Here is a 16,844-nt window from a genome sequence, read left to right on the forward strand (position 1 = left end):
TTGTTTACATATAATAATAATAGACAATATTTGCTGAGAGCTCACTGCATGCAAGCTCTCTGTGTTAAGCAATTTATTACTTAATTTTCTTCATTCCTGATCCATTTTTCAAATAAGAAATTGGAGTCTTAAGGCGCTCAGATAAGTGGCCTGAGGTTTCACACTTAGTAAGAGGCAGCACTTACCCTTCAATTCCAATGTCTGACAACAATCTTAATCACTGCAGTGTATGCTTATGTGAGCACCATTAGCTTTGGGTCTATTCATTGTGTGATTGGCCACTTTCTATTTCTAATGGCACTTCAGTTGATTGTCTTTGGTTTGCCAGCTAGATCATTCTCTCAGCAAAAATGATAATTTTTCTTTTCCCTTACAAATTTTGTCCTTATCTCCCTCTTTTGTCCAATTGTACAATATCCACTTCCTATAATGCATACACCTATTTTCAATATCACTCTAAATCTACGAAATATCAAAACTATAACATAGTAATCTTTAAGTACTTTGAGAATATTGTAAGCTGATAGGATTTAAAATAAGATATTTACATTACTTCTATAATATTGAGTATGTCAAATTAAAAGTCCCTGGGAAGACTAAGCTGCATAAAGATTTTCCATGTTACGCTTTCTTTGTTGTTACTTCATTGCTCACATTTTTAAAAATTATAAAATTTAGTCTATTTTTAATGCCAAGAGAATAATTGCTTTTGAATGTCTGAATGTCCTTACTCAATACTCAATTAGTAAATGTTTGTTGGTGCTAATATTGCAGACAATTGGGGAAATGCATGGAGGCAACCAGAGTGAGACCTCAGAGTTCCTACTCCTGGGGCTCTCGGAGAGTCCTAAAGAGCAGCGGATCTTGTTCTGGATGTTCCTGTCCATGTACCTGGTCACAGTGGGGGGAAATGTGCTCATCATCCTGGCCATAAGCATTGATCCCCACTTGCACACTCCCATGTATTTACTCTTGGCCAACCTCTCCCTCACTGACCTCTTCTTTGTCACCAACACAATCCCCAACACATTAGTGAACCTTCAGTCTCAGAACAAAGCCATCTCCTATGCAGGGTGTCTGACACAGCTGTACTTCCTGGTCTCCTTGGTGACTCTGGACAACTTCATCCTGGCCACAATGGCATATGACCGCTATGTGGCCATCTGCCGCCCCCTCTACTATGTCACAGCCATGAACCCTGGGCTCTGTATTTTGCTCCTCACCCTGTGTTGGGGACTTTCTGTCCTCTATGGCCTCTTCCTCACCCTCTTCATGACCAAAGTGACATTCTGTGGTTCCCGGAAAATCCACTACATCTTCTGTGAGATGTATGTCCTGCTGAGGCTTGCATGCTCCAACACCCAGATCATTCACACAGTGCAGATTACTACAGGCTGCTTCATTTTCTTCACCCCCCTAGGGATCATGATCATGTCTTATGTCTGGATTGTCAGAGCCATCTTCCGAATACCCTCAGCTTCTAGCAAGTACAAAGCCTTCTCCACCTGTGCCTCTCATTTGGCTGTGGTCTCCCTCTTCTATGGGACACTTGGTATGGTATATCTGCAGCCCCTCCAACCTTACTCCATGAAGGATTCAGTAGCCACAGTGATGTATGCTGTGGTGACCCCCATGATGAACCCTTTCATCTACAGCCTGAGGAACAAGGACATGCATGGGGCTCTGGGAAGACTGCTCCTAGGGAAAGCCTTCCAGAAGTTGACATGAGGTACTTTGGGGCAATGAAGGGGACACTGTATAACTTTAGGCCCCCAAATCTTGTATTTACCTCACCTCTACTTAGGTCACTAAGATAAAGCAATTTTAAGTGTATTTCTTAAAAAAAAAATCTCTAAATATATAAATTAAATCTGATCTAATTGCAGGGATAATTTTGTATGATCAACATCATGAAGAAAATCTTGGCAGACCTTTCTTGATTACAGGTGGGTTAGGTGAACAGAAGAATGATGAAAATATGGAGGATCTTAACAGCGTGGTTGATGTTCTTGATATGGACTTATGTGGCATTTACATTCAATGATTAGAAATAGAGTATTTTTCTTAGGCACATATGGAATATGTGGCAGGAATTATTAGGTACTAGGCCACACGCAGACACACACACACAGGCACACACAGCCTCAACAAATATAAAGGAATACAATCTTATCGTAACTCAGCTGGTTTGGATGTTAATGACAGAAAGGTAAATAGAGAATCCCAAATTTTTGACATTGGGAGGCAAAATGCTGGCTAAATCAAGGTTAAAAATGAAATTAAAATGGAAATTTGAAAATATCTATTATTGAATAGTAATAGAGACATTGCATGTCAAAACTTGTAGGACATGGCAAGCATGAAGCTTTGAGGGATTATTACAGTCTCAAGTGATTATATTAGAAAAAAGGAAAGCTCCATGTTTGTTGAACTATGTGTCCTCTTAGGATTCTGGAACAAATGAACAATGTAATAAATGCAGGGAAAACAGAAGATAAAGAAATTGAGAATAGAAACAATAATACAAAATATAATAGGATCCAAAAAGTTTTGTTCTTTAAAAAAATGAAGTGGACAAGGGAAGAAGAGAGGAAACACAAATAAACACTATACTGGGAGGAAAAAAAGAGGGATAAAACTAAAGATAAAATTGAGATTAGAATGGCTAAGGGGGAGGAATTAAAATGGCAGAGCAGCATGGAGACCCTGAGCTTGATTGTCCCTGAAACAGCCAGATTAGCATCAACCCATTTTGAACACCTAGGAAAGTGATCCGAGGATTAACACAACAATCTGCATAATTTGAGCCACAGAACTCGGCAGATACAAGGTGCGGAGAGGTGAACTGGGGGAGAGAAAAGTCATGGAGGGTAGGGAGCTGTATGAAGAGAGGACAGAAAAAGAGAGGGGGGACAATGAGGCACACTGGGATCGTGCAAGAAAAGCACTCCCCCAAAAGTAGCAGGAGAGAAAGAGTGAAAACACTTGCAGGTACTGAACAAGAAATCTATCGCCAAAACCATTGACAGGAAGAAAGGAGAAGGTTTCAATACCACCAGGATCGTATAAACAGTGGAGTCCAGAGTCTGAAGTTTCAGAGCTCAGTGCCTGGCAGTGCTCTACTGAGGAATCAGGGCAAATCCCCAGGAGCAGGCAGCAGGGTCTGAGGGGTCTGTGTGCCACATGGGGAGAAGCAGTTCCCATGCTTCCAGTGCATTTGGTAGAGGCCATACAGCCTCCCCGCAGGCAAAGTTCCCAGCAGACCCTGGAGAGCAGCCACGTTTGCTGCTACTGGCACAAAGATGCCAGAGTGTGGTGAAACCTGACACTGGCTGTATGTTGCAATTTGCTGTAATCTCTGAACCTCTGCCTCTGCTCCATCGCACAAAAGTTTTCTGGGTGCAAACTAGCACCCAGCCTTTGCTCAGTGAGACCCTCCCCCATAGAGTTGGCACTGGGCCAAGCTGTGGGAAACTGTGAAGCCTGGGGTTTTGAAACACAACCCCATCTGAGACAAAACTCTGGACAGAGGTGCTGCCTGGCAGGTGGACAGCTTGGAAATGGACAGGGTAGAGGCAAGGTGGACAGAGTCCAGAGACAAAGGAGGGGTGATGATTGCAGGTCAGTGAGAGCTCAAAGTTCCTGTGCAAGAGACTAGGTGAAGCCATTTCCACCTCTCTCACACACACACATGCATGCCACAGTGATCCACCTCAGTAAGCTAAGCACCACTTAGTGGAGAACAGAGCCATTACACCAAGCCCCGCCCAACTGTGCCCTCCAAGCACATTCCTCTAGAAAACAAGCACAAGTCAATACAACTGCTTAGTACTATAACAACTATAGAAGGCTTCATAGTTTCAATTCTAGGGGAAACTGGTTGTAACTTCATTCCAGTTTCATTCTGTTTGTTGGTTCATTTACTCATTTTCTTTGCTTCTGTTTTTGCTTAAGTTGTTTTCTGTTTTTTCACTTTCTTTCTTTTCTTCTTCATTCTTGGATACAGAAAGAGAAAATTTTATTGTTTTATTTATTTTTTTACTTATTTTTTAAATTTTTTTATTCTATTTCACTTTATTTCATTTTATTCTAGTATATAATTTTTTTAATTTTTTTCTTTTTTTTTTTCTTTTCTTTCCCTTTTTTCTCTATTATAGCAAGCTTCTTTCAACAAGAATACCAAAACACACCTAGGATCTACCTTCCTTTATTTTACTTTTTGTTTGGTTTTTAATATTTAACTTTGTATTTTTTACTTTATTAATTTTTTCTTCCTCCAAAATGACAAAATGAAGGAATTCATGCCAAAACAAAGAACAGGAAGAAATGACAGCCAGAGGCTTAATCAACACAGATATAAACAAGATATCTGAACTAGAATTTAGAACCACGATAATAAGAATACTAGCTGGGGTTGAAAAAAAGCATAGAATCCCTTTCTGCAGAGATAAAAGAAATAAAATCTACTCAGAACGAAACTAAAAATGCTAAAACTGAGATGCGATCTTGAATGGAGCCACAACGGCAAGTATGGATGAAGCAAAGTAGCAAATAAGAAATTTAGAAGATAAAATTATGAAGAATAATGAAGCAGGAAAAAAGAGAGGGACACAAAAGCAAAAGATATCGATACAAGACTTAGAGAACTGAGGGACTTATTAAAAAGGAATACATTCAGAATCATAGGAGTCCCGGAAGATGAAGAAAGAGAAAAAGGGGCAGAAGGTTTTTATCAGCAAATTATAGTGGAAAACTTTTTTAATCTGGGGAACGACACAGACATCAAAATCCAAGAAGCACAGAGAACTCTCATTAGATTCAACAAAAAACAACCATCACCAAAGCATATCATAGTCAAATTCACAAAATACACAGACAAGGAAAGAATTATGAAAGCGGCAGGGGAAAAAAAGTCCTTAACCTATAAAGGAAGACAGATCAGATTTGCAGCAGACCTATCCACAGGAACTTGGCAGGCCAGAAAGGGGTGGTAGGATATATACAACATGCTGAATTGGAAAAATATGCAGCCAAGAATTCTTTATCTAGTAAGGCTGCCATTCAAAATAGAAGGAGAGACAAAGACTTTCCCAGACAAACAAAAAATAAAGGAGTTCATGACCACTAAACCAGTCCTGAAAGAAATTTTAATGGGGACCCTTTGAGTGGAGAAAAGACAAAACAAAACCAAAAAGACCAAAAGCAACAAAAACTAGAAAGTACCAGAGAACGTCACTAGAAACACCAACTCAACAGGCAACACAATGGCACTAAATTCATCTTTCAGTACTCATCCTAAATATCAATGGACTAAACACTCCAATCAAAAGACATAGGGTATCAGAATGGATAAGAAAACAAAACCCAATGGGGCACCTGGGTGGCTCAGTTGGTTAAGCGTCTGACTTCGGCTCAGGTCATGATCTCACGGTTCGTGAGTTTGAGCCCCGCATCAGGCTCTGTGCTGACAGCTCAGAGCCTGGAGCCTGCTTCAGATTCTGTGTCTCCCTCTCTCTCTGCCCCTGTCTGACTCACTCACACTCTTTCTGTCTCTCTCTCTCTCTCAAAAAATAAACATTAAAGAAATTTTTTTAAATATGTCCATCTTAAGATATGCAGAGAAAGTTTTCGGTAAAACTCTAGACAAATTTTATTTTAGATAAAATTCTAGATAAAAGAATATCCCTGATAAAGTAGTAAAATTATTTTATTAAATCTCAAGCTTTAAGTATGTATCTTAACACATCACACATCACACATCACACATCTCTGTGTGATGAAATGGGAAGCACAAGATGAAGCACTCCTGCATCCCAAAGTACAATGGTTATCTTGAGAGGAAGTATTTGTGTGATTGTTTTGAATCTGAGCTGAACTAGCCATTTCATGGAACACCATTTTAATTTGAAAGAATAAACTGAAACTGGTTATTCAGACTTGGGTATTTGGCATTATTGTCTCAAAAACAGATGAAGTGAGCCACTCCCTATAAGGAAAACAACTGATGGAGCTCATTACCAGTACTAATATTTGAGCTTTCAAGCAAATGTAAGAATTTTGGAAAATTTGTGTCTGTTATGGTGAGCTCAACAGCTTTCCAATATGTTAAGCCTTTTATGATGAGACCAGTGATGAGACAGAGACAGACAGACAGACAGACATAATGAGAATGTGTCAACAACATATAATGAAGTGCCTGAACTTCATTGTTAAATATACATAACTCAGATAACTTATTGAGCTAATATTTTCCAAATAACCAATGCATTATGTGACAAAGTCACACGTAAGTAAAAGATAATTTCAAACTGCAAGATAAAATCAATGTCATAGAGGATAAAAAGTTCATTATATGGTAACAGATTCCACAGTGCCACGGATCTTTAAGAACCCACCATTTATCAAGTTTTGCTACAGTATCAAAGAGGAATATCCACAATTAACTAGAAATATGATTAAAATACTCCTCCTTTTACAATTACATATTTGTATAAGGCTGATGGATCATCTTCATATACTTCAACCAAAATTACTTATCAGCGCACAATGAATGCAGAAGCAGATATGAGCTATCCTCTATTAAGCCAGGTATGAAAAAACTTAGAAAAAAATGTAAAACAATGCCATTCTTCTCACTAATTTTTTATTTTGAAAAATATATTACTTTTCATTTAAAATTTGGGGCGCCTGGGTGGCACAGTCGGTTAAGCGTCCGACTTCAACCAGGTCACGATCTCACGGTCCGTGAGTTCGAGCCCCGCGTCGGGCTCTGGGCTGATGGCTCAGAGCCTGGAGCCTGTTTCCGATTCTGTGTCTCCCTCTCTCTCTGCCCCTCGCCCGTTCATGCTCTGTCTCTCTCTGTCCCAAAAATAAATATAAAAAAAAAAAAAAAAAGTTGAAAAAAAAATAAAAATAAAAATAAAATCCTACTTACGATAACATGTAATGGGCACATTACTTTTTTATTTTTATTTAAGTTACTATTTTAATTTACAACCAAGTTAGTTAGCATTTAATGCAACCGTGCTTTCAGGAGTAGATTCCTTAATTCTCCTTACCCATTTAGTCCATTCTCCCTCCCACACCCCCTCTGTTTGTTCTCAATATTTAAGAGTCTCTTATGTTTTTGTCCCCCTCCCTGTTTTTATTTTTATTTTTTGCTTCACTTCCCATATGTTCAACTATTTTGTATCTTAAAGTCCTCATATGAGTAAGGTCATATGATATTTGTCTTTCTCTGACTGACTAATTTTGCTTAGCATAATGCCTTCTAGTTCCATCCACGTACTTGCGAATGGACAATGGGCACATTATTTTTTAAAAGAATTAATGAACATTTTCCAATTCAAATGCAGAGCTCAATCCCACAACTCTGATCATGACCTGAGCTGAAATCAAGAGTCACTCAACTAACTTAGCCACCCAAGCGCCCCAGTATTCTACTTTTTGTTTGTTTATTGCTTGTTCATTCGCCTCATTTGGCACCACACTTTTATTTTTTCACTAAAATTTCTTCCTTCATTAAGATAGGGATCAGTTTCCAAATATTAAGATGCATATTTGCATTGCATTTTGAAAACCTTCTACACTGTTGTTCTTGGTATGCTGTCATACATCCATTGGTAGACACTGCAAAGCTCTATGGAAAAAGTGAATTCAAAACTCTTCATCGTTGTGTAGACCATTATGAGAACTAAGACTTACATAATATAAAAATGAGAGAATATGACTCAGCGATCAAAAAGAATGAAATCTTGCCATTTGCAATAACGTTGATGGAACTAGAGTGTATTATGCTAAGAGAAATAAGTTAGTCGGAGAAAGACAAATATGATTTCACTCATATGTGGAATTTAAGAAATGAAACAGATGAACATACGGAAAGTGAAGGAAAAATAAGATAAAAAGAGAGAGGGAGGCAAACTGTAAGAAACTCTTAAATACAGAGAACAAACTGAGGGCTGCTGGAGAGGTGGGGGGATGGGCTAAATGGGTGATGGGCATTAAGGAGGGCACTTGTTGGGATGAGCACTGGGCATTATATGTAAGCAATGAATCACTAAAGTCTACTCCTGAAATCATTATTATATGTTAACTAACTTGGATTTAAATAAAATTAAAAAAATGTTTTAATAAATACTAAAAAAAAAAATTGAGAGAACTGCATCAATGGAAAAATGAAACCCAGCTATCCACCAGTTATTTTTTATCTTCCATAGCAAAACTGCCATACAGTCAATTAGTTATATTGCAAAAATGTTTGCAACAAAAATGCTTGTGGCAGATGTCTACAGCAAAGAGGCTTACAGCAAAAACACTGGACAAGGGATGGCCTACCAGCTGTATTTCTCTGAAGATATTATTATATTTATACAAAAGTTCCATTCTTGTGCTTAATTAGGTCTATTTCATTGGGTGTAAGTTCTTTTTGTTTATCATTACATTTTCATGAATTTTGTGTTTTTGAAATGGTTGGTGATACTTGATGTATGAACTTGTGCTTATAGCCTGAGATTCCCTATTTACCTGTGCTTTGTCTCCTTGTATATCACCAACTTGAGTGGGGGTGGAGGTCAAAATGGAGGCTTGCATTCTGCATCATTTTCACTAAGAGTTGGATCAAATAAGAATTTAGGGGCGCCTGGGTCAGCTCAGGTCATGATTTCATGGTTTGTGAATTTGTGCCTCTCTTTGGGCTCTGTGATGACAGCGTGGAGCCTGCTTGGGATTCTCTTCCTCTCTCTCTGCCCCTCCCCACTTGCATGCACACACACGTATGCTCGCTCTCCCTCTCTCCCTCTCTCTCTCTCTCTCTCTCTCCCTCTCTGTTAAAATACATAAAATATTTAAAAAATAAATGAGAATTTAGCTGGGATAAGGAACCTCAGCAGCTGGTCTTCTGGGCATGAGTGTTCCCTGTTTTCCCCAGATTTCACTAGCTACTCAGGGCACCTCTCTATCTCCAACCCAATCTTCTATATTCTCTCCCTCCCACCTGCAGTCAAATAGCCCCATCACTGTTGCCTCACCCAAGGGAGTTATGCTTTTGCTGCTCCCACTGCAGAAACACAATTGATCATTGTGTCAGGAGTCTTGGATGCCTTCTCACACTATAGTCTATCGCTTAAGTGAAAAACACACTGCACAATGCACCCACAAAGTACATCAGTATTCTCAAACACAGGGAGGTGGGAGAGCACAGAGAATCAAACCAAGCCAAGGGTCAGGGGCCAGGGAGGAGACATCCCCTGAGGTGGGTCTGGGAAGACAGGAAAAAGGAGCTATGGTCATAAAAAAGGAAGTAAAAGGGAAAATTAGGCAAAGGAAATGGCATCAATAAAATCACAGGCTCCTTAAATAGCAGGGCATATACAGTTGTAGGCAGTTTGGAATAATTAGAGCATTGGGTGATGAAGCTATTAAGGCAATGTCTTATGTTGGGTTCTCCAGGTGCTGACATGGAGTCTGGAGTGGAAAGTGTTTACTAGGGATCAACACCTATGAACGAACAAGGGAGGAAACTTGATTGGGTAGATGATGTCAAATTTGCAAGCAAGTCCAACAAAGCATTAGCCAACCCAGCAGGGAGACCTAGAGTGAATACTGACCATCAGAGTTGTCCCACATCACTCCAAAATGGACACTCTCTATATCCCCACCTGTCTTGGTCACCAGGGTGGACTACCCTGGGAAAGATATGCCCTCAGTCCAGGAAGCTCTGTGCAGCTGAGGCAAAGCTTCAAGGAGCTGACAGCTGGAGGCTCTCTGCTGACTGCTGCGGTCCCCACAGCTGGACAGCAAGTTGCCCTTAAAGGGGATCTGGACAGTGCATCCCCATTTTTTCATAGACACGTACAGGCAATGTCATCCATGGTCCCCTTATCACTAGAGAGCTCAAATATTATTCCGTGGGCAAGGAAGAGCCCATGAAAAGTGTCAAGCATGGAATGACATGCTCAGCTTTGCGTTAAGTCACAATCTAAATAACCGATGCAAAATCGGAGGTGAAGAGTTAAAACAAAGCCAGTTAGGAGGCTACCAAATTGTCCCAGGTGAAGGGAAGGACCTGCACAGGGCACTAAAAGAAGTATAAGGAGTAGATGGATCAAAGGAGAATTTAAAACATAAAACTTGCAGGGAGCCAAGCCAAGACTATATACTTTTGGAAGATAAGTCAGGGTGTCAAATATTCAGAAACAGAACCTCTTGGTATCCTCCCCTCGCTCCTTGCCAGCCTGCATTCAGCTGATTAAGGGCATCCATCTACTTCTGTTCACCAGTTTCCCCAGTATCTAGAGCACTGCCTCCTACATAGCAGACGCTTGATAAATATTTATTGAACGAATGGGTAGATGTGTGAGAGGACCAAGACCTCAGTCAACTGACACAGGATGTGGCTGCTACTTCCCGATCATGTGAGTCTTCAGAAACCTTATCAAATTGGAGTCTATACATTCACACAACCATCCAAGGTGGAATTCAAAACAATGGGAGGGCTGACACAGTCTCACAACCTAGCTTTGGGTTAACAGCAGCTGAAAAACGAATGGACATGAACCCTCTCATGCAGCAGATCCACTGGAATAAACAACCTCCACCATCAGACATTCAGACATGCTACCCCCTTACCTCTGAGCCAAAAGCATCTTTTCAACCTAAGAATCTCTCTCTCTCTCTCTCTCTCTCTCTCTCTCTCTCTCTCTCTCTCACACACACACACACACACACACACACACACACACACACACAATTTCAGACATCAACTCTCAAGAGAATGACTAGAAATGCATATTGGGGTTTTTTTTTTTAAGTTTATTTTGAGAGAAAGAGAGAGAGAGAGAGCACAAGTTGGGGAGGAGCAGAGAGAGAGGGGGACAGAGGATCTGAAGCCGACAGCAGAGAGCCTGACGCAGGGTTAAATCTCACGATCCATGAGATCATGACCTAAGTGGAAGTCAGACACTTAACCAGCTGAGCCACCCAGTGGCCCCTAGAAGTGCATATTCTAAGCACCCTAAGCCAAATATCTAAGATGCCATTTGATTGGAAATTAAAAAGCATAACGCTATCCTAATTAATCCATATTATGTGTGAACTCCCCATTGACTCATTTTTAATTGGTTTGCTTGCAAAAACAATGCAAATATGCATAAAGTTAAAAGTAAGGAGTATGTATATATAAATGCCTATTTGCGTAAACTGCTGTGAAGGATATTCAAGAAACTTAGAAGTTCCCTCTGGATATGTGAGCATGGACATCAGACTAGGAAAGAGACATACTTTTCATTGATTACTCCCTTATGCAGCTTATATTTTTCCATATATATATATGTATATATACATATATATATATACACATCACTTTTTTAAAAAAAAACATTGTCAAAATAAAAAATAAGTCTTCACTCTTCCAACCTCCCCCCATATCTGCTTTGATATCCTAAGAGCAACCCATTGTTAACAGTTTTGATGTGTATCCTTTCAGATACCCTTTCAGGGTCCATCCTTTCCTCCACAGATTGACCCGCCCAAGGGTGTGTCTGTCTACATGAGATTATGGAATAAACTACTTAAAATTACCTGGCCGTTGCACTAAGGCTCTGTGTTCTTTGTTGTCCAGAGGTCAGAGTGACAGAACAGTGACCCAGACAGGTAGTCAGTGATGCTGCCAGAACAGTTGTGGCCAGGTTGCCAATGTGGCAGTGCCCACTGCAACTAACACCCTGCCTCCCCACACAAGCCATGTGTCTAGACCACTGCCTCCGTATCCAGTCCCAGTCCCAGGCTGATTTATAGAGCATTTTCTATATTCGATTTTATTGTTTACCAAGGATCCCCACCGTTCCTGTTCTAGTGTGTGTTCCTTCAGTCTTTTATCTATATATGTGTACTACAGCACCCAGCACTGGGCGTCCGCACAGAGGCTGGGCCAGCTTCTCCTGGTGCCAAAGTAACCACTGCCTGCTTCTCCTTGAATCAGGACCCAGCAAAACCTGGAATGTGTTGAACCGGGACAGGGGAGTGCTACAGTTTTATCCACGAACCACACTATAGGTGCTAGGCCTTATACAGGTGCCCTGCCTTGGTCCTACTACCTTTCCAAGGATTGATAAAATAGTGAGTGCTGGGGAAAAAAAATCTATTATTGGCACCAAAGAACAAAAACTACAATATTAAAATTGCTAAATATTTATCCCAAGGTCTACAAAATCTAACACATCAACTTAATCAATAGCAACTCAAGTCTTCCAGAGTCACCCACTACTTATGTTCACTGCGGAGCGCGGTGCATTTTAATGTGTTTGATTTTACGTGGGATTAGGCCTCCAGAACTGAGCGCCGACAAGGCCCTTGGGCGATTCTGGCTGGAGCTGACTCCCCCCCGCACCTGTAAAGGGCAAACATAGCTAGTCTCCTGTAGCCCAGGAGTACACTATGACCTAGGACCCCAGAGTATAAGATGCTGAACTAGTGTTTAGTTTGGGCTTTCCTAGGAGTGCAGTTTCTGTTCCCTAGATATTAGTTCTGCTTTAAGCCACATTTGCTAAGTTACTAAAAAAAAAGAGAACTTCCTCTTAACTGCTTGTTTGAGCTTCTCTAAACCTGCTTGGCGTAATCACCCCTCCCCGTTCTCGGGCACTGCATTCTGTTCAAACTAGATAGAAGACTAATGATTCAGCTCTTAACTAGCTAGAGTCAACAAGTTATATTTTAAGATTCTTCAGGATTGTGTAATTGGTGCTCGCCCTTTCAAATTGCCACCCTTTGCAACTCGAGTGGTCAATACAACCTATATAAGACATTCCCTGGGGCGCCTGGGTGGCGCAGTCGGTTAAGCGTCCGACTTCAGCCAGGTCACGATCTCGCGGTCCGTGAGTTCGAGCCCCGCGTCAGGCTCTGGGCTGATGGCTCAGAGCCTGGAGCCTGTTTCCGATTCTGTGTCTCCCTCTCTCTCTGCCCCTCCCCCGTTCATGCTCTGTCTCTCTCTGTCCCAAAAATAAATAAACGTTGAAAAAAAAAATTTAAAAAAAAAAAAAAAAAAAAAAAAAGATTCTTCAGGATTGTGTAATTGGTGCTCGCCCTTTCAAATTGCCACCCTTTGCAACTCGAGTGGTCAATACAACCTATATAAGACATTCCCAAAGCTGGTTCGGGGCCAGACTTTCGGGACCTGTTGTTATTTTCCTGTCTGGCCCGGCGGTAATAAATTTGTTTTGATCTTGTTTTTGGTGTCCGGAGTTCATAAGCGATCGCGACCTACAACAGCGCCCAGCTCTACGGGGGAGGGCAGGGGTATCCACAGTGATCTCCTCTACCACCACCACCACCACCCCCGGCCCCCATTCAGTACTCCTCCCCAGACAGAGCGTCCAGATCTCAACTCCAAGAAGGCTCCGCTTCCACACTCCCTGCCATCTTCTTCTGAGGGCGACACTGGCGAGCGCCCCCGACTCCACCCCAGGACTAGCTGTCTCCTGACGCTCATCTAGCCCTGCTTGCCGCCGCGGATCCCAGTCAGCGGTGCAGAACTCCGTGCACCGGAACTGCCACCAACTCCGTGCACTGCCGCCTTGAGACTCACGAAGAACCTCTCTGCCGGCTCCAACTAAAGATGCCTGCAGCCAATGGGAAGTCCTGGAGGGGTGGAACGGACCGATGGGAGTGGAGGGGCTAGCCAAAGAGGCACACCCATTCTGGAACAACAGCCAATGGGGAGTTGGGAAAGGCGGGACTTCTGCAGAACAGACTAATAGCACGGACACTAACAGCACGGAGAAATCACCGCTCTAACAACCCTTCGATGACAGCCACAGAGCTTCGCCCTCTGGCTCCACAGGCTGCGCGCGCCCCTCAGTGGCCGCCTGGCGGAGATGGCAAGCGTCGTTATTAGAAACAAAAGTAGGCTGTTTCCCAAGTTTAGAAGAAAAGATGAGCCTGCCCACCCGCCCCTCCCACCTGGGAGCAAAATAGTCCTGGCCCTCCTTAAAACTAAATCATTCTTACCCAGGACCACCAGGCCCCTGCTCCCACGGCCGCAGGCTCTCTCCGATGTGAAAGCATTAGCTGCAGGATTCTAAGTCAAATACTAGAAAATTAAGTCCAGGATTACATTAAAAGAATAATGTCTGTGCTGACAGCTCAGAGCCTGGAGCCTGCTTCAGGTTCTGTGTCTCCCCCTCTCTCTGCCCCTCCCATGCTCATGCTCTGTCCCTCTCTGTCTCTCAATAATAAATACACGGGGGCGCCTGGGTGGCGCAGTCGGTTGAGTGTCCGACTTCAACCAGGTCACGATCTCGCGGTCCGTGAGTTCGAGCCCCGCATCGGGCTCTGGGCTGATGGCTCAGAGCCTGGAGCCTGTTTCCGATTCTGTGTCTCCCTCTCTCTCTGCCCCTCCCCCGTTCATGCTCTGTCTCTCTCTGTCCCAAAAATAAATAAACGTTGAAAAAAAAAAATTAAAATAAATAAATAAATAAATAAACGTCAAAAAAAAAGAAAGAAAAAGAAAAGAATAATGCACAATTACAGTGATCAATCAGATCATTAGAAGAGCAATAGCATTTGATAAAAAAAATTTTAGCATTTATTACAATTTAACATCGATTATTGGGGCGCCTGGGTGGCGCAGTCGGTTAAGCGTCCGACTTCAGCCAGGTCACGATCTCGCGGTCCGTGAGTTCGAGCCCCGCGTCAGGCTCTGGGCTGATGGCTCGGAGCCTGGAGCCTGTTTCCGACTCTGTGTCTCCCTCTCTCTCTGCCCCTCCCCCGTTCATGCTCTGTCTCTCTCTGTCCCAAAAATAAAAATAAACGCTGAAAAAAAAAATTAAAAAAAAAAAAATAACATCGATTACTGAGTTTAAAAACAAAAATGAAATTCTCAGTACACTAGGGATTCAAGGAACCCTTAATTTAAGAGACTCAGAAAACCAGAGATTTTCACACTGCGTGAAATACCAGAAGCATTCCTATGAAAGTCAAGATAAACGTAAATACATTCACAGTCCTCCCCTCTTACCGAGGAGGTGCCTTCCAGGACACCTAGTGGATGGCTGAAACCAGGGACAGTATGGAACCCTGTATATACTAGGTTTTTTCCTATACCTTCCTGTGATAAAGTTTAATTTGTAAATTAGGCACAGTAAGAGATTAACAACAAGTAATAAATAAAATAGTTAGGGGTGCCTGGGTGGCTCAGTCCGTTAAGCATCAGGTCATGATCTCACCACTCCTGAGATGGAACCTGGCATCAGACTCTGCGCTGGCAGCCCGGAGCCTGCTTGGGATTCTCTCTCTGCCCCTCCCCCCACTTGCTCACTCTCTCTCAAAATAAATAAACATTTAAAAAATTATAAACAAGTAAATAGCACAATTGTAACAATATACTGTAGTAAAAGTTACGTGAATGAGGGCGCGCACACTCCTGCTCACTCACGCGTGCACGCACTCGCTCACTGTCCCTCTCTCTCCTCCAAGATACCAATTGTACTGTACTCGCCCTTCTTATTTTTGTGGTGTTATGAGGTCATAAAATGCCTAGGTGATGAAATGAGGGGAGGTGAATGATGCAAGCATTAAGACACAGCATTAGGTTTCCACTGACCTCCTGACCATAGGTCACAAGGTGGATCATCTGCTTGTGGACCAAAGCTGACCTCCAGAAGCTAAATTACAGAAAAGCAGAAGCCCCAGCCAGGGGGACTATTGTAGTCCTAGTGTCATCAATTTCATTTAATGTTTTGGAGAGGCTGACTGAGGGAGTGGAGCAGTTAAAATTGGAAAGGGAAAAAAAAGACAAAATATCATTATTTCAAGTGAAATTATTTATACCTGAAAATCCAGAAAAATCCCCTAAAAATTGGAGAATTCAGAATGGTGTCTGGAAGAAAGATATATTTATGTGTGCAGTATGGTGTGTGTGTGTGTGTGTGTGTGTGTGTAGAGAAAGAAGGGAAGAAAGGAAAGAAGGCTACAACTTTCCTGTATGCTAATATAAAAGACTTACTTGTGCTCTAAGGAAGAAAAGATCCCATTCACTGGAAGAGGGTAAGCAAAAATTTGTTATGTGGAGATTATATGATTTGTATACTTGGAAATACAAAGAGACTCTATTGAAAACTATTAGTAACAATAAGAAAATAGTATAATTTGGCCAGGTACAAAATCAATATGCAAAAATTAATAGTGTTTCCATATACAAAGAATCAGGTAGAAAATATAATAGAAATAAAAATATCCCATATATAATAGCAGTAAAAAAGAATAATAACTAGGAATAAATTTAACGAGAAATGTTCAGTTTCTTTTATAGGCCACTGGGGTACATAAAAGAAAACTTAAAATAAATCCCTATTTGTGGATAGTAAGACTCAGTATAATAAAGATGTCAAATCGCCCTAGTTTAAATTATAACTTTAATGTAATCCTAATAAAAATTCCAAAAAGGGCATTTGAGATCTAGAAAAGTTAATTTTAAAGTTATGTGGTATTATATACTTGTAATAAACATCAAAGAAATAACTTAAAAATTTCCTAACCTTGTGGTCCCAGATATCAAGGTTGTAGAGCTCACCAAGTCCAAAATAATGAAAGCCATCTACTTAAAAACTCACACCAAGATATATCATCAAGAAATTTCAAATCAACTGCATATGCAGATCATAAATGCTTCCAGAAAAGAAATGTAATCAACTATAAAAGCTCAAGAATCAGAATGGCTATTGTGGTTGCTGAAAAGACAGTGGAGCTATGCCTTAAAAATTCTCTGAAAATAAATATTTTCAATATAGAATTACCAGCCAAGCTAGTAATCTAGCATACAGGCAGAATGGAGAGATTTTCAGATATGA

At 41.3% G+C, this 16,844-nt stretch overlaps 1 protein-coding gene across 1 annotated transcript; it reads left to right on the forward strand.

Annotated features, from left to right (window-relative positions):
- The first annotated feature begins 786 nt into the window (after nucleotides 1–786).
- LOC112852769 (olfactory receptor 1D2-like) lies at nucleotides 787–1,728 on the forward strand. Its single transcript, XM_025916304.2, has one exon. It carries the CDS (start codon nucleotides 787–789, stop codon nucleotides 1,726–1,728), a length of 942 nt encoding a protein of 313 aa, XP_025772089.1.
- The last annotated feature ends 15,116 nt before the right edge of the window (nucleotides 1,729–16,844 follow it).

Source organism: Puma concolor, chromosome E1 (genome assembly GCF_028749965.1).
Source record: "Puma concolor isolate L17-30 chromosome E1, mPumCon1.1.hap2, whole genome shotgun sequence".
NCBI classification, from domain to species: Eukaryota; Metazoa; Chordata; class Mammalia; order Carnivora; family Felidae; genus Puma; species Puma concolor.

What these genes read in the sequence shown, in the direction of transcription:
- LOC112852769 (XM_025916304.2), top strand. Translation starts at nt 787, where the DNA reads ATGCATGGAGGCAACCAGAGTGAGACCTCAGAGTTCCTACTCCTGGGG.